The sequence below is a fragment of the Phoenix dactylifera genome, chromosome 17 (genome assembly GCF_051530095.1).
Source record: "Phoenix dactylifera cultivar Ajwa chromosome 17, Ajwa_hap1_PhDact_Kaust_v1.1, whole genome shotgun sequence".
NCBI lineage: Eukaryota > Viridiplantae > Streptophyta > Magnoliopsida > Arecales > Arecaceae > Phoenix > Phoenix dactylifera.
Genome location: NC_143206.1, coordinates 8,715,829 through 8,743,259, shown reverse-complemented (window position 1 = coordinate 8,743,259; position 27,431 = coordinate 8,715,829). Strand labels below are relative to the sequence as shown.

Below are 27,431 nucleotides of genomic sequence, written 5' to 3'. Positions count from 1 at the left end.
TGGATGATGTGGTTTTAAGTACTTTGGTCTGGACAATTATAGTGCAGATAGATGTCTTTCCTTTTTTGCTCTTAGAAAAAAAGAGGTGAGGGAAGAAGGGTTAAGGGAAGAACTGGCTTTCCCTGTTCCTTCGGCAATTCCATTGGATTCAAGGACATATCAAAGCTCTAATATACATACATATATACATACAAACATACTAGTTTAATGTGCAAGCAAAAGCTCTAACTTATTTCAACCAGGCCAACTTGTATACCAGATCATCGAGTCAAATCAATTTTCACCAATCCTAAGTAAGACGAGGAGGACTAGAGATTGGGTCCTAGGCTTGCAAGTAAATTAAGTTCAATAGGGTCAAATCAAGCCGGAACAAGTTGATCAAGTAAGGAGCAACAATCAATTGGCTGGCCTTCTCAAGACCCCACTTGGCCCATGGATCTAAAAAATTGGATCCTAACCTTTCTTGCGCCTGACAATTTATAGGCCTAAGCTTATTACTCTGTAAGCAATGGAATCCGAAGAGTAACATGCAGGGCTGCAAAGAGGCTGATTCTGGCTGGGATATGCTCGATCTCTACCTGATCCAAAACCTCATCAAAACAGAAAAGCTTCCCATACTATAACAGGAGGTGAAGCAGAGAGAGAGAAGCCCTCGTCCATCAATGCATGTGAGAGGTAAAGTTGAGTGTTCATCAGATGTTCAAATATTAATGTTGGACCTAAATCTACCCTAATAAAAGTTCGGGTCAGGCCAAGTCTGATCATCTACCCCAATAAAAGTTCGGGTCAGGCCAAGTCTGATCCATGAATTTTTTTTTAAATCTAGTAATTTGTTCATTTAGAGTCTGGCTCATATATGATCCGGTCTCAACTGGTTCTAGTTGGATCGAGTTGGGTAACAAATAAGAAGGCCTAAATTAGGCCCTGTTTGGAGGAGCTTGTGGAGAGCCAAAAAGCATTTTCTAGTTCTCCAAAAGCACTTTTGGATGAAAAAAGGTGTTTACAATGTTTAGTAAAAACTTCGGGAAGCTGTTTTAGCTTTCCCAAAAAGCTAAAAATAGTTTTTAGAGGGAAGCTCCATTTTGGAGCTTTCCGAAAAAGCTGTTTTGAGCTTTATCGGAAAACTATTTTTTTTACCAAAATACTCATAATAAAATATAACAATTACATACTTTGTTTCTTTATAAAAGTAAAAATCTGCTGGTGCCCTAACAAAGAACTCTAGCTGTGGATCAAACTCTCTTCTGTGCAAAAAAAAAGGTATTCTTGTTTCTATTTTTGTATGCATTTTTTGAATCACATTTTAGAAGAATTTTTTTTAATTTATTTCTATAAATATTATACTATAAATATAATATTATATTACATTATATCGTAATACATTGATATGTTTTGTTAAATAATTTAATATTATATTAAATTATTATGCTATAGTATATAATGTTTTATTACTATATTATAATAATATTATACTATATCATATATTTATGTATTAATATATGCTATATTTTATTATGCTCTGTTGTATAATACTATACAATATCCTTTCTGGTAAATTTGTTATACAAAAGTACTTTTTCAGTTTGTTTACCAAACATATATTAAAGTGCCACAGCACTTTAGAAATATAATTACCAAATCTCTACTTCCAACATCTCTACTTGCAAAAGCTCTACTGTCAACAGCTCTTCCAAATAGGACCTTGCTCCTAGAAAATATATGGATGGGGTCGGATCAGGTCGAAGTTTCATAAATCCAGATTCCATAATGTTGAATGGTGAAATGTTGGAACCCGATTTAATCCTATGGATTCTTAAAACTGGGTTGGATTGGATCAAAATGAGTCAGATCGGCCGGGTCAACCCGAATCTAGCATGGGAGCGGTGCAGTACGCTGCGGGGAATGAAGAGAGTTAGGTGGAGTGGCAATTCGTACTTTAACTAAATTTGCAGCAAAACATGAAGCAGAGAATAAGAAGGTATGTGGATAGGCTCCTTCCTCCTTTTAACAAACAAACGAAGAAGAAGAACAAAAAGAGAAAGAGAGAGCGCACGGTGAATTTCGCGGCGTCTTCTTCGGTTCCCGATAATTAGTATCTATTAGGTGCTAACTGCTTACCGATTTAAAGAAAGAAGAGAAAAAAAAAGTTTTTTTTTTTTTGGTTCTTTGCTATTTTAGGGGGGAGGGGCGGAGAATTGAAGAAGAGGAGGAGAAGAAGGGAGTCTAAATCTGGCAAACGTCGGGGGGTTGAGGGCGAGGAAGCAGGGGATCGCGGTGGAGGGCGAGGACGCGGAGGAGTGCAGGCCGTGGCGTCGGAGGCTGTCATCGATGGCGGTCTCCTGGTCTTCTATCTTTCGGATCTCTCTCCTCTTCCTTCTCGCGGCCGCCATCGTCACCGCCTTCGCCACCCTCCCCGTGGAAAAGGTCTCGATCCTCTTTCTTGATTGGTTTTTATTGAGTTCGTGTTTATTTGGCGATGATATGGTGGATTTCGACGCATATTGGATTTGGAATTGATATGGCCTTTGCGATTTATGCTGATTTATTTCTGAAATCTCTTTTGATTCCTAAATCTTTGGTTCTTTTTTTAAAAAATAGCTCTTCCAAATCTTATTTCTTGCGGAATTTCGTTTTCTTTTTACTTCACTGTCAAGGATGGTTAGGTAATGGGATTGGAAGAGAATGGTGGAATGCTTGAATGTGGATTGATATGGGGACCGTGGATTTTGTGGAAAGCTGGGTTTTCTGATCATTGGATTGCTGTGGTTTGAGATTTTTGAGGTGATCCTTTTTATATCTATGACTGGATTGACGGTCCATTGGCTATTCATTGCAATGTATGGGACAAGCAATTGGAAAGAAGCCTTCTTTTGAAAGGTGACCACCAATTTTTGATGAATAAATATGGAACTATAAATGAAGGATTGCCAGTCCAGAATTCCTTTTGCTCAATTGTAGCTTTTCTTTGGTTTATAGATAGACTGCAGGTAATGTAATTGAGAGGCTTTGCAATTGAATATGATCTTTTATTGCATAAAAGGGGATGCTTGGTTGTCTATGAGGTTTCTTTAAAATGAAAAATCATAAATCTCGTTTTCTTATAAATATGGGGAGGCCTGTTTTTGATAAAACTCGATTTTTAGGTTTTATGAGTTACCACTTTTTAAAAACCTATTCTATGGAAAGTAATTAAACAAGAGTTTTTATAAAACTCATCCACTTTAGGTTTTCCACGAACCCGTTTTAGCACAATCTAACAGCCGAACAGCCCCAAGAGTCCACTAGAATGAGAAACTAGAAGTACTTGGCCTATTTTTGGTTTATTTTATTTATACAGGAAAGATTTAGTGCTTTATTTTTAAAATTTTATGTAAGAAGGGGAATTGATATGCACAAGTCTAGTTTATCTTTTTAAATAGAAGCTTCAAAATTTAATCACATCCTTTGAACATTTTGATTCCTACAGTTGGATGTTGGCAATTTTGAGGTAATTTTAGGAATTCTAAAGCAGCCCCCCATCCTCCTCTTTTTAAATGGCTTCCTTGTTGGTTTAGATAAGATAGTTGTTTTCTATCATTCTTTTATATAAAACGCTTGGAAACAGATGCATTTTTGATATGGAGGGTCATGATATTGAGTTAGTAGGGATATTGGAGAGATGGCTTGAGATGAGAGTTCAACATTCTGATGGAGCAGACTTTTCAAGCAAATGAGATGATGAAGTATGCTGAAAGAGGGGGTTTGATAGTTGCCCTTTTAAGGAGCATACGGATGATGCAGGTGTGGTAAGAGAGGTCATGGATCAAGCAATTCAGGAAGTTTTCAATTCCTCAAGAGGATTCTTTTAAGCAAGATAAGAAGCATGATTGACATATAGAGAATTACTCAATGCCTAAAATCTACTGTCTCCATCCATTGGAATTCCAATGATCAATTCTGGACCTTCCTATCTGTTTTGAGGGAAAGAGTAAGGCAGCCTAACCCACTTTCATTGAGAAAATGAAAGGAAGGTACAGAGACACACTCCAGGAAGGGAGAACAAACCAGAGATCCTCCTATAATTGCACCTTAGCAGTTTTTTTAGTGTTCATTAAGCTGTAGGTTTTCCTACTATCATACATGCTGAGCTTTTCCCTTGATCAGAATTCAACTATGTTCATTAATCCTGGATCCAGTGTTTTTGAACTACCTGATTTGACCCTAGATGATCTGAATCGATTACCGGGACCAAGTCAAGACTCTAGGCTGAAAACCTAGCTGACAAAGGTCAGTCATGCTAGGTCTAAATCCAACCCTACACCGATGCACTCCTATAACATAAGAACGAGAACAGGGAAAGTTAGAAATGTGAGACTCAATCAACGGGTGAGGGAAGGATAAATGAAATAGTGGCAATTGCATTATAGTTGCCTTGAAGGTCAAAATAAAACATACATAGAGATGTTTTATTGATGGATAGTGGCATCACTTCTTCTAATTCTAAAACAATTTTTGGCATAAGAGCAAGTAGAAAATAGAAAATTATGCTTTGCTTGTAGTACAATCTTGTATTACTATTAACAATTAGACTTCTTCTAGCTCTCCTCTATCATTTCATAAGATTTTAATGATGCTCTGCTAGTAATATAAAAATATTCATATTCCTTAAATTGGACCAATCAGTTCTCTCATTATGGGGTCTTTTCCAAAAAAATGTTTTACCAAAGTTTATATTTCTCTTCTTATATTTCAAATTTTGATCTACCTATGGTTTCTCTTCTTTCCCTTCCTCGAGAATGCGATTTTAGTTTTCGTACAAGTTCTTTGTTATATAATTTATTTCCATTAGATGTGCTTGACCCCTTTTTGGATTCAAGTTGATATCTTGGATGAAGTTTTTTGAAATAATTACCTATAAATGTTAAAATTGTAGATTGATTTTGATCTTTAGATATGGTCAATTTAATTATCTGTCATAGGCTTCACAGCTAACATTTGGTCTCAGTACCACGCCTTGTACTGGTACCCAAGCAGTACACTATGATCGGGTGTCGGTAAGGCACATACCTTGGTATCGACACTAATTATGGGGGACATACCAAGTCTTAGTACCCTAGCAATATGGCATAGTACACTATCATAGGCTTCACAGCTAAGATTTGGTCTCGGTACTACACCATGTACTGGTACCCAAGCAATACACTCTGATCGAGTGTCGGTAAGGTACATACCTCGGTATCAACACTAATTATGGGGGACATACCAAGCTTTAGTATCCTAGCAATATGGCATAGTACACCCTGTATTGGGTAGTATGGTCCGGTACAACAAACAATGATCACAACAAAATTAACTTATTATCTATACAATCTAAGTGAGCTATTTATCTTTAAAAATTCCTCTTCTTTTGGGCAGATTAATTGTTTTATTCCCCAAAAGATAGTAGCGGGTTGATGGTTCTATTCATTCTTTGAACTGATGGTATACCTTGTGCAAGATTGCCTGGCAGATGCTCATTTATTTTTTATGCTCATAGTTGGGGAAAACTGTCATTTTATTGTTACTATCGTAAATATTTGATTCAATTGTTAATTTCATGTGTATTACTTATATGAACATGTTGGCTTTACATATCATCTTCTCATTGACTGAATTCTGTAAATATATATTCCTGCTAACAGATTCTGAAGGATTTTTTGGTTTGGATCAAGCAGAATCTTGGTCCATGGGGTCCTCTTGTTCTGTAAGTGTCAATCATTATTCTTAACTCATGCTATGTCAATTTTTCCCCCTTCTATTTTGGTATTTGTAGAAGGCTCAAGTTGCTGTCTCTTGTCACAACATGAATGCCAAATTTTCTTAGGTTTGCTCACCACCTTAAATTCAATTCACCAAATTAGACATGAATGCTTGTCACTTTAACCATAACTATCATTAATTAACATAAAAGTGATAGCATGTGCCCATGACATATGTTGACATATATCCGGAAGTTATGGCTATAACTTGAGTTTGTGACTTACATTATCAAATAACATGAGGGGATATACAAAATCTGACTAGAAAATAAAAAGGTATGGTATGCATCATGTGATAAATATTTCCTATGAAAATATCTTTAACTACCTTCAAGCTGCCTATGATTTGTTTTCTTAATCATTCACCACAAGTTGGGGGTGGCAATTTACTCCGCCCCTTTGGGTATCTGACCGGACAAGACCCTAATGGGATGGATTTTACTTGACCCACAGCAGATCCAATGCAAGTGCGAGTAATGGTAAAATCCATCCCAAACCTGACTCGGATAAATATAACTCTTCGCAAAATCTTCTCCCCGAGGCAAAAAAATGATTTGTATGCAAAAAAAATTAAATTGTGCAGCTTTACCCGCCCTGCCAAACTCTACCCACCCTGTCATGGCCGAGACTCTGCTGGCCCCGCCCCGCCTTGACGAGGCAAGTACAGGATGGGTATGGGTAATGGCCTACCTGACCTGCTGCCATCCCTATCATAAATCAACAATCTTCTCTAATAGAATTTGACCTACCCATTTCTAGTTTTCCATGTGGTGCCTTCCAAGTCGACTTGGGTAATTCTCATCATGTGTTCCCTGAAATCATTATTGACATAGTTCTAAAATTGTTTAGTTCCTTGGGTGCTAACTGCTAAGAGCAATTTTACTGACAAAATCTTGTGGTCTAAGTTACTATAACACATAAGGTTTTGTAATCAGTTCTTTTCATTGGTAAACTTCTTATAGTTAGATAGCATTTGATTTCTTCCCTTTCCACTTCATCTCTTGAGATCCAACATATATGCAGATGTATATCTTAGTTCAATGATGCAATGAAGGTACATATCCTCAATATTTAAGTAGTTAGTCCTCAAGAATGTACACATTCAAAATTTGATGCTCATATTCTCCAATATTGAATCCCTGACATTGACTTTTCTCTGAAAAATAAAATTACAGGGCTGTGGCATATATTCCTTTGACTGTCTTAGCAGTTCCAGCATCAATACTTACAGTAAGCATGAACTTGTAATTTTTTGAGATAGTTGGATACATTGTGATTGTATATTTTTGTCCCTTATAAATCAAGCATTCTCACATATATGGATAATTTTATTACTGATTGTCCCTATGTCTTTCAAACTATCATTCTGGCTGCAGTCTTTAATGTGCTGAGCGTTTTACTGAATTGTGGTAATTTTCATGCTTAGTACCTGTCTTTGAGATATGGACCGTGCATTCATAGATACATACATGCTTATATATACACATGTATACGTGTATATAATATATATATATATATATATATATATATATATATATATATATATACATGCATACATATATACATATATATTATGTGTATGTATACAATATATATTCATTTGAATTTTTATATGCTTGCTCTGTTTGCATTACACAATATACTCCTTAACTATATCAGGCAGATAGATGTGATGACCATCCTTAGGTGCATATACTACCTACAAAATTGTTCCTCAACTTGAGTTATCCTATAACATTTGTGCCTCAGATATGAATGCAGTACCTGATGTCAAAGCTTGTCATTTTTCATCTTCCTCTAAACTAATTCTGGGTATGGAAATTCTTGAGAGCTGCACCCTAATTGCATGAACTAAAATTGCAACAAAAAAAAAAAACTAGATTTTAGAGTTCCATGGCAGGTCCATTTGTTGTCTAAAGTTGCCTTGGCCAGATATCAGTCACACATTCTTAGAGGTTGCTGTCAGGTTGAATGGCAAGCGATCATAAATTTCTGCTTCATTCTAATGTTGCCTTCTTGAGCTTGATTAGTGCTCCATCTTTGACCAATTTTATGGGAAAAAGAATGATGGCTATATATTTGCTATTGCTGTGTTATAAGTGGATTTTTGGTGATTATAAAGACCTTCAAGTATAGTATCAATATCAGAATTACCTCCTTTCATGTTAATTCCAAGTCCCATTACATTTCATTTTTCCGAGATCACTGAATTGGTTTCTGTCAGAGCCGTCATTAATTAAGTTATAATAATTTGTTGATTAAATGTACAATCTCTAAAGTCAGATTGATTCTTCATCTTTTATGGTGCATGCATGTATCTATGTTTTTGTACTTCATAGTGATTTCTAGATTCAAGATATTATAGACTTAAACTTATATGCTTTTGTTATAAAATATTTGTAGCTCATTTTTTAAATGCATGATATTTATTTACCAGCTGGGTGGTGGATATCTTTTTGGGTTGCCTGTGGGCTTCATTGCTGACTCCATTGGAGCAACAATTGGTGCAACAGCTGCATTCCTGCTTGGTAGAACGGTAAATTTTATATATAGAACTATTAAACTTAAAATGTATATTCCTCTCTTTATTTTAAATTAATCAGGTTTTGCATCCATAAGTCTCTTGCTGCACTAAATATTTGTTCTTGTTGGAAAGGATGATGAATATTTTCTTTCAAAAACACTTGGGTGATATTTGGTTCATACTTGGCCTTTCCAATAACCATAGCACTTTGTAAGATCTTCCCTTTGGGTGATCTTGGATTGGTCAAAACTAGCTTTCCGTACTATGGAAGTTAAGAATTCCTACATTTTACATTTGATTTAGAGTACAATGGGGAAATTGGATAAGCTGATACTATTGTGATTGGGTTGACTGAACAAAATGCTACTCGAGTTACCCCACCTGTCCTCAGCATTGTCAAATTGATTGAGCTGCTGACAAATGATGGATCCAGCAATACTAACTGTGATGCAATTGCTATTGAAGGGAGGCTTTTATTGCCTAAAGGTAGACATAGTGGGTACAGAAATCAGTTGTGGAAGTGCTCAGGTCGCTGTTCGAACCAGCAGAGGGCTGAGATTGCAAATTGGAGCAACAATCAAGGTATCTAGGGCCTCACTCTGCTGCGAGGAACATCAATGAAGCAAAGTGCAGCTGTTTTTCATCTAATAGCCCATATTTTTCACTAATTAACCGGCCTTTTATTTTTTATTCTTTCAATATATTATTTTGAACTTAATTAGGAAGCTTACTGTTCATGCAGTACTTTAGCATGAAAAGTGATTGCTGCAGCCCCAGTCTCAGTTAAGAGTCCTAATAGTGGTCAACTTGGTTAGTTAATTAGCAGATTGTGGGGGGTTTGTTTCTATATCTACACAGTCTCCTAGTTGACTCAAAAGTAGAAAGTTTTAGGGATTTAAGTATATAATGAGTCTAAAAAGTGCCCTATTGGAAGGTATGTATGCTGAAAGCTTTATGAAGAAATAAGAGAACCCTTTTGGCCAAAGTTTGGCCTGCATTAGTTTGGTAACAAAGCATCAAGAGATCCTATTCTTTCCTTCTTTCTTGGTAATCCTGCTTTCTTTCACCCTGGTTTCACTTGCAGAACTCAATCCTCAATTTGGATCCTTTACTCATGAATATGAGGGCATCAAGCAATCCATCGAGCAATTGCATGATGGGGTTGCATCATTTGAAACATCAGTGGCTGCCATGAAGACACCTTGCAGGGTCTGTTGTGCCGGTATTAGGCAACATACTGGTTGCCCGGCGGCACTAGTTGGTACAGGCCCATGCCGTGCCGTGTCGGGCCTATACCGACGTAGGAGACTATGGGAGAGAGGAAAAGAGAGCGAGCGAGCAGGGGAGGGAGGGAGAGGGAGAGGGAGGGAGGCCGACAGATGGCCGGCGGAGGCCGGCGCTGCCTCCGCCACCCTTTGTCGGCCTCCCTCCCTCCCTTGCTCCCTCACTCTCTCTCTCTCTCTCTTTTCTTCTCTTTTCCTCTCCTTCTCCTCCTTCGATGACGACGTTTCGGTTTCTTTGTCGAAGCCATCCCGGTAAGCTGCCGATACGGCTCGGGACGCCCCGAATTGGGCAGCTCAGGACGGTTCAACCGACCTTCCCACCTCGGATGCAATTGCAGTAGAAATCCTTGGAGATAAAAACAAGCAACAGAAAAGAATGCGGATATGGGATCATCTTCATCAGCTTTGATCATTCCTATGTACAAGAATGCATCCTTCCTCAGCAAATTCAGATTCAGCAGCCCAAAGGGCAGTGATTTGTCGATGTGGAGCAAGAATCAAAGCGTGAAATTGCTGATTTTTATGGAGATAATAACTGAAGGCATTTCATGATTGGTTGCACAGTATTGAAAGCAAGGTTCGCCGTACCCGTAGGCGTACCAGTCGCCTACTGGACCGGTACGTTTTCAGTTCGTACCGGTTTAAACCGGTACCAAACCGGAACACTCTTCTCCGCTAGAGCCGGAGAAGAAGAAGAGAACGAGAGAGCGAGAGGGGGAGGGAGGGAGGGAGGAGAGGAGAGGCCGCCCGCGGAGAGCCGCGGGGGGCTGGCGGAGGCGGGGGGGCAGCGGAGCTCGCGGTGGGGCGGCGGAGCCCGCAGGGGCGTGGTGCAGGCTGAGGTCACCGACTTCATTTAAAAATTTCTAAATTTTTTAATTTAGGGATTTTTAAGTGAAATCAGCAACCGATTTGCCGACTTCACTTAAAAATCTCTAAATTTTTTTCCGCGGTTGCATCTCCTGTTTCTTTCGAAACAGGAGATGCAGCCGTGGCCTCGGCCTCCGTCAGGCCCCCGCGGGCTCCGCCGCCCCTCTCGGCCTTCGCCGGTCCCTCGCGGCCCTCCGCGGGCGGCGGAGGCCTCTCCCTCCCTCCCTCCCTCCCTTCCCCCCTTCTCTCTCTCCCCTTCTCTTTGTCTTTTCCGGCTCCAACTGGGTTCAGCCTGTACCGATTTTTACGGCTCCGGCGTACCGGTTATACGTCGGACCGGTCCGATACGGCCCGAACTGGCCGGTACTGGCAGGTTCGTCATACCATGATTGAAAGTTTCTCTTACTGGTACAAGCTGACATATGAGAATATTATTTTTTGCGGAGATAAAATTAAAAGGGACAGCAATGATTAGATGGATTAGATGCCAGCTGTCCTATTACGCAACAGTTAGATCGTGAGATGACATGAAGACAGCTATGGGCTGTAACTTTGTCCCTCCAAATTACAAGAAAAGAGTCCATATCAGGTTTACACAACTTGTACAAGGAAGCATGATGGTGGAGTACGTCAATAAAGTTTACAGTCTAGCGGCATATTCGGAGTTTCCTTGGAATGAAGATATCGTGATTGCAACATATTGCCAAGGGCTGAATCTTTCCATCTGATCGGGTTTGGCTACTAGCGGGTTATATACCATGTCTAATGCAGTTCAGGTGGCTTACCAGATGGAAGAAGAGCAAAAGAAAAAAATAGCTACAAGGTTTCTTCTCAAATTTCCGCAAGGGCTAATGACTCTATTGCAGATTTGTACTCAGGGAAGGCTCAAAATGGTTCTATTGCCTCGGTAATAGGCCAGTTAGATCCTCTACTTCTCCTGGTATCCATAATGGTTCGGACTTCAAATCTAAAGCAATGACTGAAATCCAGTACTATATGTGCAAAGGATTTGGTCATTTTTCAGCTCAATGCCCAAATTGACTGGTTATTTTTGCAGATAAATTAGCTCTCATTGCTTCTACTAGTCCTAAAACAAAGGCAAGAGAAGTTGTGGTGTTGGAACCAGAACCAGAAAGTGATGATGATAAGACTGAGCATAGTTGTGAGGAGGTAGAACATTGTATTGTTCTTAGGCCATTGTTGACTGCACGTCCAATAGGTGACAATGAAGATTGTTGAAGGACCAATATAATCTAGACTAGTGTGTGGTGAAATGGACGATCATGCACAATGGTGATTGACTCAGGCAATGTCTGTTGTGTCGGAACCAGGGCCTGGATCGGTTGCCTGGTGGCACAGATCGGTATGCCCCTGTACCGTTCTATGCCAGCCCATACCGACACAGTAGAGGAGGCGGGGGAGAGGGAGAATAGAAGAGAGGAAAAGAGAGAGAAAGAAGGGGAGAGAGGGAGAGAGATAGAAGGAGGGCGGTGGAGAGCCAGTGGAGGCCGGTGAGCCATGCGGAGGAGGGGCTCCACTTTGGTTCTCTGTTTCGTTTGAAATAGGGGTTTCGGAGGGGGGCTCTTTTTAATTTGTCGATTTTTAAGTGAATGAAATAGGAGAACCGGAGTGGAGCCCCTTCTCCACACGGCTCCGCACGGCACGCCGGCCTCCATTGGCCCTCCACTGGCCGGCCTTTGCGGCCCTCTCTCTTCCTTCCTCCCCCTCTCTCTCTCTCCTCCGCTTTCTCTTTTTTCCTCTCTTTACTTCTCATCCTTCGTTGACTTTTATTTCGTTTCGGTTGCCAGAATCATCTCAGTCCACCGTCGGTACAGCTCAAGTTGCTGCTCAAACCAGCAGAGTTTTGAGATTACAAATTGGAGCAGCAATTGAGGTATTAGGGCCTTAACGTGCTGTGAGGAACAACAATGAAGCAAAGCAGCTGGACTTTCATCCAATGGCCCAGATTTGTCACCAGTTAATGGGTCTTTTTTTTTTACTTTTTTAGTATATCATTTTCAAGTTAATTAGGAGATATACTCTTCACATGGTATTGTAGCACAAACAGCGATCACTACAGTGTCAGACTCAATTATAAGTCCTAATAGCGGTCAACTTGGTTGGTTAATTAGTAAATTTTGGGGGTTCGTTTCTATGTCCATTAAGAGTCTAGTTGACTCAAAATTTTGAAGTTCTTGGGATTAAGTCTATAAATTGTCAAAAAGCGGCCTATTCGAATGAGTTGTATGCTGAAAGTATGAAGAAATAAGAGTACCCTTTTGGCCAATTCTCTTCTTTTTTTCTCTCTCTGGATCCTCTACTCATTGCAGACCCTTCCTACCTGGACTTGCATCAGACTCCTACTCAATTATAAATCAAATATTGCTGACCAACCACATCCTGATTGATGCTCATGGATGGCTTAGCATCCATCCATTGACATGCTCCCTTATGCCATGCTACCTCAAATGAACTTTCGTAGGACTACAATTGATTGTTGAAACCCATCTATCTTCACAAGTGTACCACCAGCAACCCTAGCTAGTAGGGAAAGCAATGCAGTGCATGATAAGTATGGGTAGTGGCGTATAAGACTCAATATTGAGTATTTGATCAATTTAGGACCATGATGTTGCCATACTAAGAAAGCCTAAATATAGAACTCTCTACCCTAAATCTTGAATAACCCGACATGCCTTAACCAATGTGAACTAAATAAATAAAGCATCAAGGGGTGTAAAAAATTCACATATATGGATAATAAGGAGAGACTATGATGAAAAGTCTAACTGTCATCAAGGGCCCAAAAGAAGTTAGAAATGTTAATTGAAAGCTCAACCGATTGCATTAAAGATGAAAACCAGTGGATAAATTCACAGGATGATTAAAAAAGAAAATCTCTTAGTAGATGGCACAAATAGCTACCAGAAAAAAGAAATTAAAGCTAAATTGGGTTGGACAAACAGGATCTTGTTCAGCCAGCAATAAGTAATAGAATCCAAAGCAATTATTCTAAAGCCCCTTTTGTAAGTTGGTTTTGAGAGGACCTAGATGATAGGAGTTCTAGCCTTCTAGGTATTTAACTGGACAGTGGGTGCATGATGATAGGAAACTAAATTTTGGTCACTAATTATTGCTGTCAGTAAATGGAAAAGTAGACCAGGAGCTGATAGAACCTATAATAACAACTACCTACTGGACCTTGAACCATGATATATACCCTCTCTTTGTTCTGGATTTTGCTAAATTTTGTAGCAGCATCTTGTGACAATTTTGCCAGAATTAGCTTTGCATATTTTGTAAGTTATATTTGGCTGACTTCTTAACTTAAATGTATTCTTTTCTTATATTGTATTTTCATTCATATAACCTAACTAAGTTGTGATGAGGAACTCAATTTTTAAGTGACATGAACATTTTGTGTATAACATGCACTTTTCAATGTTCTTCCTGGTAGTTATGTCTTCCTGTTTTGCTTATTTTTATATAGTCAGAAGGACCAAAAAGTGTGTTTTTTATTGATGTTTATTGGTTGGAATTTATTCTTGATTCCAAGTCATGCTTTTGTTATTATAACAATAACCAACAGGCCTTATCTCAAGTACTTTCAGCTGCTTGTTGAACACAAATTTATATTTTTAAGTTTGATAGAAGACTGTAATATATGTCCAATTTTCCATATGATTTTGTTACATAATGTACTAATGGTCATAGGTTTCATATCATGTTACTGTTTTGCAGATTGGGAGGCATTATGTTATTTCCAAGTTGAAGGATTATCCCAAGTTTCAGGCAGTAGCTATTGCAATCCAGAGATCTGGTTTTAAGGTTAAAATTTTGTCCATTTTTTCTACTTATACCACTTCTTTTATCGCCACCCAACAATTTAGAAGGTGATTCACACTTCTTATCAAAGAAAACTCAAGGTCTGTAAAAAGGAATGCATAGACAGGAAGGCATAACAATTTTTGTTATTTAAATATTTTTGGAATCAAGTTTCATCTTATAGTCTTGATGACCATTTTGTGAAAAGACAAGACATTTGCACTAGAGCTCTCTTGTTTGCTGGTCCTGGAGACTTTTTATCATCTACTAATGCTGGTATGCTTAGTAATGTCAAACTATATCTCTTCCAATTATTATGACATATTGGACTACTTATCTCTATAACATGAAACAAATAAAAGGGAATCATGTTTGAATTGGATGGATTACTGGTCAACTTCTTTACTTAAGAATTATATCATGTATATGCTCAAGTTGTACTACAAAAGCTTCTCATGTGGCTTTTTGAAGATTCATAAGTCCTTCTAACAGACATCACCTAGCCCCTCTTATTTCTCGCATATTGAACTATCATACCTTGACCTGGTTTCTATAAGATATGCTGTTTGTTTGTAATGAGGGGTTAATTAGGGAACAAGTTTTTGAAAGAAAAATAGGGCAAAGGAAAGGAACGACTCACCCTGTAACCTGCAATATATCTTTATTTCACCTCTCACCTGAAGGGCCCAAATTTGCAAATATAAACAAATAAAAAAATTGGGCAAGAGAGCAAACACCAGAATTTAGATGGAAAACCCTCTCTCTGTGGAGGGAAAAATCATGGGGCAACTCCAAATAAAATCCACTATAAATAAAAAAGAAATTACAATAGGGTTCCCTCAAGTACTATGCCCAAGAACTTAAGGTATACGTTGATTGGAGACAAATAAAGAGGTCACCTCACTAGATATCTCAACAGATGGCTCTCACAATCGTCTATCCAGGATAGCAACGCCCCATGGCAATCAGGAACGGCTAAATCAAACAAGGATGAAAGTTAGATTCCTCAGGAGACAGTGGCCAACGGTAAGCCAAACTCAGAAATCCAGACAAAAGTACTGGTCTTAGGGTCTAAGCCAAACCCTAGAACCATAAAGGAAAGAAGAAGAAAAAATTCTAAAAGAACGGGGCTCCCACCCAAACAGAAGAGCAATCAGAATCCCAAAAGAACAGGGTGGCTCTTTCATGGCCAAAAATGGGCTTCCTTCACTTCTTTTCCCTTTTTTGGACCATGTGGGTCCCATATGGGATGGACCTGCAGTGCATACCGTGCACCCTAACATCCCCATGAAATCATGTAATCGTGTGAAATAGGGGATAACCCCTATTGATTTGAACAAACATATTCTCCAAAAGTTGTGTTTGACAGAACGATGCCTTGTTCAGCCAGTAACTTGCCTCATCCAGCAACCGATGCAATCTTTTTTTTCTTCTATCAAGATTCACTGTTTCAGTACCGGACTCCATACCGGTGCCACACTAGCATAGTATCGGTATGGTACGGTACACGGTTTATTTGGCGTACCGAATGTCGGTACGCCACCGATACCGGTACCGAACTGGTATAGTACGGTACGTTCGGTACTACTTGGTTCGGTACGGTATGATATACCATGCCTTCTATCAACAGTACATTTTTCTATTTCCATTAGTATGCTTAAGTTTCTTTAGGTTTTATTTTTTTTTTCCTTAGCTTTTTTAGTGCTAATAAAACTTTATAAATTTCCTCTTTTTTTGAACACATATTCCGCTAGATGATGGATGGACTGCAAATACAGCTTCCAATTCCCTGCTTTTAGTTAACTCCCTAACCAAGAGATCAATATCATCTCACAGCTTTGCTCAACCTCGTTTTTCTTGTTCAATAGTGGTCGTTTGGAGAAAAAAGAATGGGAGTATTAAGTCCTGATCTTGTTCTGACTTTTCATTGGTTGGATGTCCTTAAATGGTGCTGACGCAATAGACTTGATGAGGTCTATACTTAATGCATCATACCACTGTCTAACTAAACATGAACATGCTGGTTTATGAGTTTGAATCCAGCCCTTCTTACTTTCCCCTGGCTTTCTTCAAACTATAAAAACTGTACTGTGATGACAACAAATTTGATATAACATCTTTAGTCTACAATTTTCTTAACTGAATTCATCTATCCGTTCCTATGTCCATGTAGCTCGATCGAAACCTGTTTTTATAGATTGTGCAAATAAGTTCTTGGGTTCTAGTTCGGCAAATATCTCTTAAGTCAAAGCTAACCAATGTAGTGATAAATTATCTTTTGAGGACTCGCCCTGATTGTTTACTTTCAAAGAACCTGTCTATATATTTGAATACCTTGTACTTGTGCATCTAAGCTTTTTTTGACCATTGGTAGTTTTGATTCATAAAATGCTGCATACTTTCATTCTTTCTTTCTCTAGCATCTATGTTTGTTAAGTTGTCTCTGAGATTTGCTTTCTGATATCTGTCATGCTTCACAGACATGGCTGCTGAACAAAAAACATGACATTTAATATGTATAGATAAAGAGAATTCAATAATTAGCTATAATATATAATTCACATGTGTCAGGATGGTATAAAAATTGATGGTTGAAGGTTCAGATTTGTATCAAATGGTTTTTGTGAAAACACATGAAAAAGAACTATGACTTATTATTGTTGATGCTGGACTTCTTCATTTATTTATTCTGTTATTTTGATCTGGAATGACATGATAGTTTATAACTTTATATTATGGATAACCTACCTAGTTTTGACATCAAGTTTGTCGTTCTCTTTCTGCAGATTGTATTGCTGCTTAGGCTTGTACCATTGCTTCCATTTAACATGCTAAATTACCTCCTATCTGTTACTCCTGTTGGCATTGGGGAGTATATGATGGCTTCCTGGCTGGGAATGATGGTACGCTTGACAAGCACAATCACCTATTTCAAGAGGTTACCTAGGCACCAATTTAAGAGCATAAAATCACATTGTTATGCATTACAAATTATCTTCACCATTATTTATTGTTATTAAGTATCAATTTCTAATCCTGGAGAAATAGAAAAAGTCATGCTTTTATTTGTATACATATGTTTATCTCTTTCTTCTTTTAGAAGGAAATCACATATAGTTCCCTTTTTTGCAAAAAGTAATCTATTTTGCTGTCTTTGAGGATTTGAATTAATTATTTTTCTAGTATGTTCTATTTTGAACTATAACATTATTTCCATTAACAAGCTTCTTAGTCATTACACTTGTTATCATATCATGCTAGATCTAGTTACCTGGATTTCAGCACTGTTGTGTTTGTGAACATGTCTAAGTCTTGGATCTTATTGATTTTTAAAAATTCTTCCATGTGGAGACATAAACACGGGTCATATTTATTCTCATTTCTGAGTGTTGGAGGCAGGTACTCTGGGATAAACTAAGGGTCTGGATAATTTAATGTTAGAGTGCATGTGTCTATGATTTATATAGTTTTCTTTAACTTAGACACCCCACACTAATACAACTATGCTGCTTGTCGTCAGAGCTGTAGGTGCTAAAAATAAGAAAATTTTCACTTGCTTTATTCTTTTCTGAGAGTAGTAACTGCTGTTTTGTCCTTCAATTGCCTTTTTGGACATCTCAAGTCACTTTTTACTTTATTATATTTATTGGATAATTCCTATACTTTGTTAGAATATCATGTTGGCTTCTGCTTGTGGATTTTGCCCTCTTGTTTGTTGTGTAAAGCCTTTTGTTTCTTTTCTTGCAGAGTCTTATGGTGCCTTTTATATATACTGGCTGTTTTTATGCCTTGAAAAACATTGTTTGGAAGAAGCTTGTGATTCAACATTTTCGTCAGTACTGGATGACTACTACTGCAATTTCCTTTAAAAATCAAACTTGCCATTGACAGCTAAGAAGTTAATCATATGTGCCACTTTGCTTTAAGAACATCTGTAGTATCAAAGCTGTCAATGTCTCTACTCTTTCCTGATCTATCTTCCACCTTAGTTCTGGATGACTTTAGGATATATTGTTCATTTCTCACCCTTCTGGTTGCTGGACTCTACTCTAGTCGAGCTCAGTAGTTTGCTTACCTAGAGTAGGAGCCCATTCATTCCTCTGCAGTTCTCTTTTTTTGTCACTGTTGTTTTTGCTACATGGAGGCCTACCTTTCTACTTCTAAATCATCTTCTAGCAAATATTATCTGGACCTGTAACAAACTCCTTCGATACTGAAAGGACACTTGGCAATGATACTAGTGCCTGGCTAGCCAAGAAGATCTTCCATAGTGAGGATTTCGTATGCATGCAAATATAACAGCCATAATCATATATAAACAGAACCTTATGTTCAGCTCGATGTTTAGAAAAGCTAGAGAAATCTAGATATCTGACCAGATAAATGAAACACCTCTCATTTTGAAATTAAAATCTGGGAAGTATTCCTTTGATGATTAATCCTAATGTTTCCATGTTCCTGCACATCTGTGCGGCCCAAAAGTTCCATTATGATCCTTATTAGCTTGTGGTGTAGATTTTCAAAGATACTAACAAACTATTCATGAGCACATTACCACTCTTTGACGATATACTAACAAAGTATACCTGAACACATGACCCCTCTTTGACCATTTTAGATTCGTAATTCTCCTATTTTTTTTAGAACAGTTTTGCATTCTTTTGTCAACTGAGTCTTATTTGCCTCATTGTAATTTCCTCAAACATATCTCTTTCTAAAGACAAAGCACTTAAGTGACATGGATTTGCCTTGTATCAACAGTCTCCTATTAAAGGTTTCAGAAAGTATATCATGTATAAGAATGGCAAAAGCGGAAGTTGATTTTGCATCCATATGTATAGGGATGCCATATGTGCTAAAATCCCTGCCATCAATATGCTTCAATTACTGCATTCACAAGCTTTGCTAATGTCCACCTTAATAAGCATGTTCCATGGTATGCTGTACCGATCGGTACCGGTCGGTACCAGACGTACCATACCCGTACCGATGGATACCGGTATTGGTACGTCAGTGTCGGTACGCCTGGCGTACTGTATACTGTATCGTACCAATGCTCGGTACGCCTATGCTAGTGCGGTACCGGTACGGCGAACCTATTGTTCCTGTTAGGGGTTTGAAGTCAATTTACTTCTAGTCTCCTAGGTGAGCTATGTATTTTCTGAGACATCTTTCCCCTGAAGTTTTTAAAGCCAGTATTAGTACATGTGTCAGTCTCTGGTCGGCATGGTAAATGCCATGGCATGTGCACTTTCTGCCACATGGCATGGGACGAGTGGCAAGGAGAGGCAAAGCTGACCACAACCGGCATGTGCCTACCCATGGCACCAGCATGGTGAGCAATACTGTGCTTGCCCTTCCTAATGCATGCTGTTCCCCTCTGATAAGTTTTGAAAGTAACAACCTCAAACAGTTTAGCATAACTTTAGTTACAGTTTTATACTTAACATTACAAGCCTAATTAGTCTATAATCCTCAACATCCGTAGGAGGATTTTTTTCTTTCATACAAAAGTAACATTTGTGGGATTTGCACCTGCAGCAAGGTTGCTATTTCAAATGTCGCTAATGATGAGTCAAATTCTTCAGATGAGGACATTGGGTTCAGGCACTTCATCTAAAGACAGCTGTTCAAATTCCTTTTTTGTCTTCCACTTTGCGAGTAAATTGTGATGCCTCTCTAAACTTCTATAGCTTCTTCACAGAACCTAGCTGAAAACTGGACATTGACACAAACAGTCATACTTATCTCTTGAGCTTGTTAATATGTTAAACCAGTTTTTCAATTGATTGGTGATGAAATTATGCCCCATCAAGATCTGCCCATTCCTGCTCCATATGCTATATTTTTTTCTTATTCTTCTTTGGACGGTAATATTTTCTATACTAATTGCCTGCTTGGAACCACTAAATTCTTGATTTACCTCTCCTTAATGTTTCCTTGTATTGAAAAAGTGCACTTCTTAGAGAAGTTTTCTTGGCTGTTTGATTTCCTCTGGTATATGGCCTCTCTGCTCATCCATAACCATCAGACCTGTATATGGTATTTATATATATGAATAATCTTCCCTGAATATTACCTCTTTCCTTTATCCATTTTTTAAGATTTTCTTTAGTTTTACCGGACCTTGACTGAACTGTATTCCAAGGAAGCCCCTGCAGAACCCTTCCAGGCATCTCGAATGATTTTAGTCATATTCTTGTCTTTCGACCGGATTCTTTCGAACCGAGAAGGTCCATGCATGTAAGACAACTAAAGGTCACGATACAATGACCAATCTGTTAGCAGATCTAAGATGCCTAAATTATGAAAAGCTCACTCTAGCTTAAAAATTTCTTTCATGCTACAAAATGTTTTCTTTTGGTTATGCTATATAATTGATTTTCATAATTAAGATGATATTTCTTGCTTTCTGCTATTTTTTGCTTTCTTCTTATTTTCCATGGACTACTTGATTTATTTTCTTTTCCTTTGTAACTTACCTTTACCCTTCTTTTGCATCTATATGTTAGTTTTGTTGGTCTAAAGTCAATATCTTCCTTTAATAAATGATAATAATCTAAAGGCTAAACCTAAATCAGTGTGATTTTTTTGATTGTTCTAATCTCCCTTACACTTCATGGTAACTTTTTCTTTTCTTTACTTTTGTGTTCTACATATTACTCATCATCAATTTTAATATTCCTCAAACAGCATTTGAAAATGTAGAGGATCAGGCAAATGGAATATGAGACTAACATTACGTATCTCTCATATTGCTCCCAATCTGATTTAAGATACTTGTGTAAAGGCTGTAAACATTTAATGATTACAAAGCCTTTATGCTCATCATGAATTGAAATGCTGATGTAATGCTTTGGTTCCATTTGTAGCCAATTACTCTTGCATTGGTTTATGTTGGAACAACTTTAAAGGATCTAGCTGACGTGACACATGGATGGAGTGAGGTTTCTACTGCTCGTTGGGTAAGTAGTGTTCACCTTCCATCATCACCATGCATGCACAAGCACTCTCTCTCTCTCTCTCTCTCTCTCTCTCTCTCTGACACACACAAACACAGAGAGACACATGCGCACACACAGGGACGCATGCGCACACATAAATAAATTTTCTTTTATTTCCACTATAGCTCAATTTTCAGCTCATCTCAAGGCTTGCATGTTGCAGCAATTCATGTCCAATTTCTAATACTAATTTTCGTTATTGGTTTTTGTTTTGAATCGCTATATCTTATATTTTCATGTATTCCAATATCTATGATCATCATTATCCAATCGTTTTTGCCATCAAATATTGTGTGCGTCAGCTACTAGAGTACAACTCATGGTCTACCCAACTAGGCCGAACTGCCCGATTCACCCTGTACCGGCATGGAACCGGCATAGTTGGAAAATAGCGTGCCTGGTTCGGATCGGAACCGGTTCGCTCCCCTCTCCCCCTCTTTAATATCTCAAAAGGCTTGAATCATGGTTTGTTGAGCCAGAGTGAACCGCATAGTTCATCCCGTACCGAACCGGTAGCCGACCGGCATGGATCCCAGTACCGGTTAAGCTAACCTTGGTACAACTCTATAACTAGAAGGTTTTGAAAAAGATTTGAACAGACCTTATGATTGGTTGGCACACCTTTAGAAATTGATTCCCTATTCCTAGCAAAGGCAAACTTAGGCAATGGACGATTGTTCTATAAACACTAGAAGGCTAGTCAGCCAGTATGCTGTCTACTTTGTTGTCAAAATGCAAGCTATTCACCATGGAGTAACTCCATAATTCCATTAGACTGGAATACAGTTAAAACAAATGGGAAGGTGGACTACTTTTGTTACGGGGAGTTGCATTCATTTCTAAGGTACAAATGAACCAAGAGTCATAGGAGTTTTCTAGACACATCGTGGTTAAAAATAACTGTCATTTTAATGGTATCATAACTTAATGTCAAGACCATCTTTCTACCCTCTAGCATGGGATTAAGTCAAAGGACCGATCCAATAGTCAACTAACAATTTGCTATGGATCTAAAACAGAATGAAATATACTATATTTGATTCAAGTAATTCTGGGAGGCACTTACTGAGGAGATTTGCATCTATAGTCTAGTCATTTCTAGTATTCCCATGAGTAATATCTGGATTTTGACTTGGAACCGATTTCATTCTTAATTCGCATTACATTTCGGTGGGTCTAATCTTGCTAGAGGTAAATCCATTAGGTTTGTTTGTGAAGTCTTAGATGATTTTGACCCAACCCATTGCATGTGAGGTCTGAACCATGCCATGATTGAGTTTAGGCCTATCTAATCACAAGAAGAAATGTCTACGATATCTATGCTTCATGAGCCATTCAGTCTGTTCAATAACATAAATTGCCAGTCTAAATCAAAATGAATTATTATATGGAATTCTACGGTGGGTATTTTTTATAGAAACTGATTTTTAAGAAAAGTTGATAAATGGGCAGGTTGTGGCCCAACAACACAATGTATGCATTCATTTTTGGACCTCAATTCAACACATTGGGTGTGCTTTTTGGGTATGGATGAGTCAACTTCGATTGATCAGACCTACTTGCACCCCTCCAAATTCTGAGATTTGCATGTATAATCTTGTACATTTGCATTTTGCACAGAAGCTGTTTCAAATACTTTTTTTATTGCACAGATGCTGTTGCAGCTTACACCATTAGCAGCTGTGTGCCTAACACAGGGTTACAGTCATTTAACTATAGTTATAACTTATAACATGTCATAAATGACATAATTACCCTTGAATAAACTGTTGAGCAAGAAACTTTGTAGGGAATTTGACCTTCCCCTTTCTTGCATCCAGTCATTCACGATCCACCTTCCTTCAAAGGAGCTTCACTTTTTGGACCACATGGATCCCCTAACCAACCTTCAAATCTGGCAAGCAGTGCTGCCAGATTAATGCATCCACTGCTTACTTTCCCTCCTCTTCCCCCGATCCATGATTCTCTAAAAATCACTGCACTATCTGCTGCCTCAGCTCCCACAACCCCACTGCCATCATCACCACCCCCATTGCCCTTCTCACCATGGTAAACAAACAGTTTCCATCTGCCTCCACATCCTCACCATGCTCCAGCCAAAACATCACCCCCAACACTATAGGTTCTATTAGAAGACCTGTTGCGCGTGGATCTTCCTAAGATGCTATCATTGTTGGTCCTCTAGCCCTATCATGGCTCTCTAGGCTGGGGGTGGAACTAGCATTGCCTTAGCTGGTGGTGGCAGCAAGACACCCAAGATCTCTAGCTAGTGGAGGGGCAATGCGAGCTTTAAGATTTAAGTAATTGTGCTTGAGTCACAATGAAGCTTTCCCATCACATCACTGAGCTCCCAATTGGCTAGGGAAGGAGGAAGATGCAATGGATATGGCTACAAGTGAGAAACCTTAGGGAGGGATGGATTAGTGAGAGGGCATGTGGGCCATGCAAGGGCAAATGTGTCATTTCCATGAAAACTGCAAGTTCTAAAAGCTTTCAAATGGATAGTTAATCGGAAAGGCACTCACACGAAAAGAATATTTAAATTACATCAGTGCAAAATATAAATTTGCAGGGTTATATTTGCACAATTCCAAAATTTGGAGGGTTATATATATGCAAAAACCCCTTTAAACTTCTCTTCACACCATTATTATGGACCTTGATTATCCTTGTACCTTCCTGGATCTGCTCCAGTTTCTAGTTGTTATAGTTATACGAAATTCTAGCTAAAGCCATTAACTTTTTTGACTCCATACCTAACATTATCTAATCTTGTTCAATGGACTTGATCTTAGGAACTCATCAAATTGATGAAATAGATGGAATAAAGTTTGTTGTTTGTGTTATTCTCATTGAACAAATCTTTTGAAACTAAATAGTAGCTTGACATTGACAAATTTTTATTATCATTTAGCTCAAGAATATTATCTTAAGAATAAAGTGAATTTCAAATGGTATTGTTGTGAGCTTTTGTTTTCAAGTGATCTAATAAGATTCTACTATACCACTCCAAAAACTTTAACTACGACCATAAATTGCAAGCACTATTTTAAGCATTGGATGGTATTAGGTAAGGTTTTAAATCCCGTAGGACGAAGGTGCCCCAATTTTTTCATGGAATGGGATGCCCCAATATCCCATCTTGTCCCGATAGCAGTCCCGACCAACAGTCCTATAGGTACCCTCCTTCTCTCTCCCCTTCTTTCCTTTCCTTTCCTTTTTCTTTCTTTCTTTTTCTTCTTTCTTTCCTTTCTTCCTTCTTTTCTTCCCTTTCCCTTACCTTCCTTTCTTTCTTTTTTCTTCTTCTTTCTCTTTCTTTTCTTCCTTCTTTCCTTCATTTCATTCTTTTTTCTTCTCTCTTTGTTTCTTTCCGTTTTTTTCTTCTTTCCTTTCACTTCTCCTTTTCTTCATCTTTCCTTCCTTTCTTTTTTCTTTTCTTTTTCTTTCCCTACATGGATGAGTTTCGGAGTCTCGACCCCACCCCGGTCCTATTTTCTCACGGGAATAGGATAGGACAGCCGGGATGGCCCCCTATCCCAAAACACTAGTATCAAAAATACCATATCAATAGGGAACCAATATTTGCTACACCTCATATGAGTGCTAGTGCCAAAAAATGTACCATATGGAGATTGCAATGGTTGGGTACCAATAAAGCTAAGGAAACTGCTAGAATGCAAGAAATTCCAAACTTTTCTCACAACTCCATTTCATATTAATTTAGATGTTCTCTTCTTTCTAGATCCTTTGTCAAAGATTCTATCCCAATAATTCCTTAGATATTCACTGCATATGCCCATGCCATGTTAATTGGCCTTAATTGATGAAAACACACTACACTTCAGCAGCCTCAGATTTTTAATGTACACGTTCATGCCATCTCTGTGTTCATCATCACTTTGTTTATCATATAACTCCCATTCATTCTCTAGTGCCCCTTGAACCATGAAAGAATGCAATGGTCACATAATTTCCAAAGCACCTCTTCATCCTCCCAACTCTAATTCTGTAATATGTCTTCATCAATCACTCCATTCTTTGGTATAATAGATCCGAGATAACAAAACCAATTACACTGTGGTCTCTGTAGTCAAAATTTGTTTCAGGCCTCATTTTCATTTCTATTTTTTACTTGCTTTGGACCTGTTTGGCATTGCCATTGTTTCTGGTGTTCTCCTTCTTTACAAATTAGTGAAATACATGGATATTGATGTTTAAGATAGCATTTGCATAAAACTTCTGCTATTCCCTACTTCTATTGTCACTTTTTTCCAAAGCAGTTAATATTTGCTACCAAAAGTTCAACAAACAATTTCGAAAAACAGAAGGGTTTCATCATACATGTTGTTCTTTAGTTTATTTTTCTTCTTGGGTTTTTGAAAACAAAAAACAACCAGAAAACCGAAGCAATACCAAACAGGCCCTTTGTATTTTGATTGCTTTTGTTTTCAATGTACTTACTTTTAAGTCCTTAAATTTTAAGTCTTCCCATTAGCCAACATTGAATCATCTATAAATAATTATGGAATCTTTTAAAAAAGTTTGGTATAGCTTGTTAAAGTACTCTAATTTAATGTGACATTTAGTTGTCCGAAAACTTGCAACCATAGCCAAGCATGTTTTTTCCTATATACTTTTGGAAGCAAAATTCTTGAAAGGTTCAGTAATAATTATCTATATCAAATTACGATATGGATGGATTTCATTGTTAAAAATGCCATTGCAGAGGTCGTTTGTTTGACATTATGTTTTGACATTTTCCTTGTTTAATAATGGTTGCAGGTCCTTCTAATATCAGGGTTTTTAATATCAGGTGAGACTATTGTCATATGCAATTCTTATTCTTTCACCATGTTATTATATATCTATGTTGGTTCAAAAAATTAAAAAAAAAAAAAAAGAACCATTAAAAGGAGAAGCTTACTAAGATCTATAAAGAGACATGACATAGCATACTATGCTTGCAAGTCCTTGCAAAATTATACTTACTTTCTGGCCATAAGAACTGTATCATGCTTGAGGCTAAAACAAAGGATTTCAGTGTTATAAGCTTTTTGCTAAAATATTTAGAAAAATTATTTGAATGCTTGATTTTTGAAATTTAGTGCTTGATATGATATTACAAACTTGAGCTGGCGTAATATAATTCAACACATACTAATCAATTTCTTTGGTAACTGTAATCATTGTATAGAGAACAAGTTTGAGTTTGGATATAGTATAGCAATTCCCCACCTCTAACCCTGATCACAATCACATCGCTTTCTTTTTATTAAATAACATTACATGCATGCACTCATGATTTCTAATTCAACAAACTACTGAACAAATTGTGTATATTACTAGCTTTACTGATCATCATTATATCTTTGCGTGTCTATTAACATATTATGACTCCCAATGGAATACCTTTTGAAGTCTTAAGGTTAAGGGCATCTTGCTATCAATGTTGCATGCCAACGCCAGCCAAATATTCTTGTAGTTGGCCGTCTCATGCTGTGACTGGGATCAAATGTTATATATATAAGGGACAAAAATCGACAAGGAAAAGAAAAAGACTCTCAGTCCTGTTTGTTTATTTAAATTTTGAAGTGTGTGGCATTATTAGCTGAGACTGTCTTAGAATTTGTGTTTCTCTGATGCAGCTATCCTTATGGTATGTATTACAAAAGTGGCAAAGTCATCCTTGGACAAGGCACTGGCTGAGAATCCAGAGGTGGAGAGCATCCTAGTCACACCTCGACTTCCGGTCGTCTCCACTCCTACCCCAGACTTACACCAACCTCTTATAATCAAGATTGACCCTTCAACTGATGAACACAAAAGTTAGATTCCTTATCTCTTTGTAAATTTTTCCCTCAACAGTTTCTTCAATATGATACAGGCTAGTACAAGCATCATGCATTTGAGGCAGCAGTATGCTTTCTGGGGCTAGTCTCATTCTTGTATGATGTAGGCTTTTCTTTCTTTTTTTGCCCCTTAAATACACATCAGATGAATATACAAATGTACCATGTTACCTGAAAGCAATGAGACATGGTGCAAGTATGTCCTTTTTGAAGTTATGTAGCTAGAACCCTTTTATTTTGGATATGTAAAAGGTTATAAATAGGGACAACTTCAGGTAATGCGCTATAATGCTTGTAAGAAC

General features: G+C 38.0%; 1 protein-coding gene across 1 annotated transcript; it reads left to right on the top strand.

The window, feature by feature from the left end:
• The first annotated feature begins 1,938 nt into the window (after window positions 1-1,938).
• On the top strand, window positions 1,939-27,341 carry LOC103722093 (uncharacterized). Its single transcript, XM_008812535.6, has 9 exons — window positions 1,939-2,424; window positions 5,661-5,722; window positions 6,953-7,007; window positions 8,215-8,313; window positions 14,193-14,279; window positions 17,063-17,179; window positions 21,149-21,241; window positions 26,063-26,093; window positions 26,926-27,341. The coding sequence occupies exons 1-9, from the start codon at window positions 2,329-2,331 to the stop codon at window positions 27,108-27,110; spliced, it is 825 nt and encodes a 274-aa protein (XP_008810757.3). The 5' UTR covers window positions 1,939-2,328; the 3' UTR covers window positions 27,111-27,341.
• The last annotated feature ends 90 nt before the right edge of the window (window positions 27,342-27,431 follow it).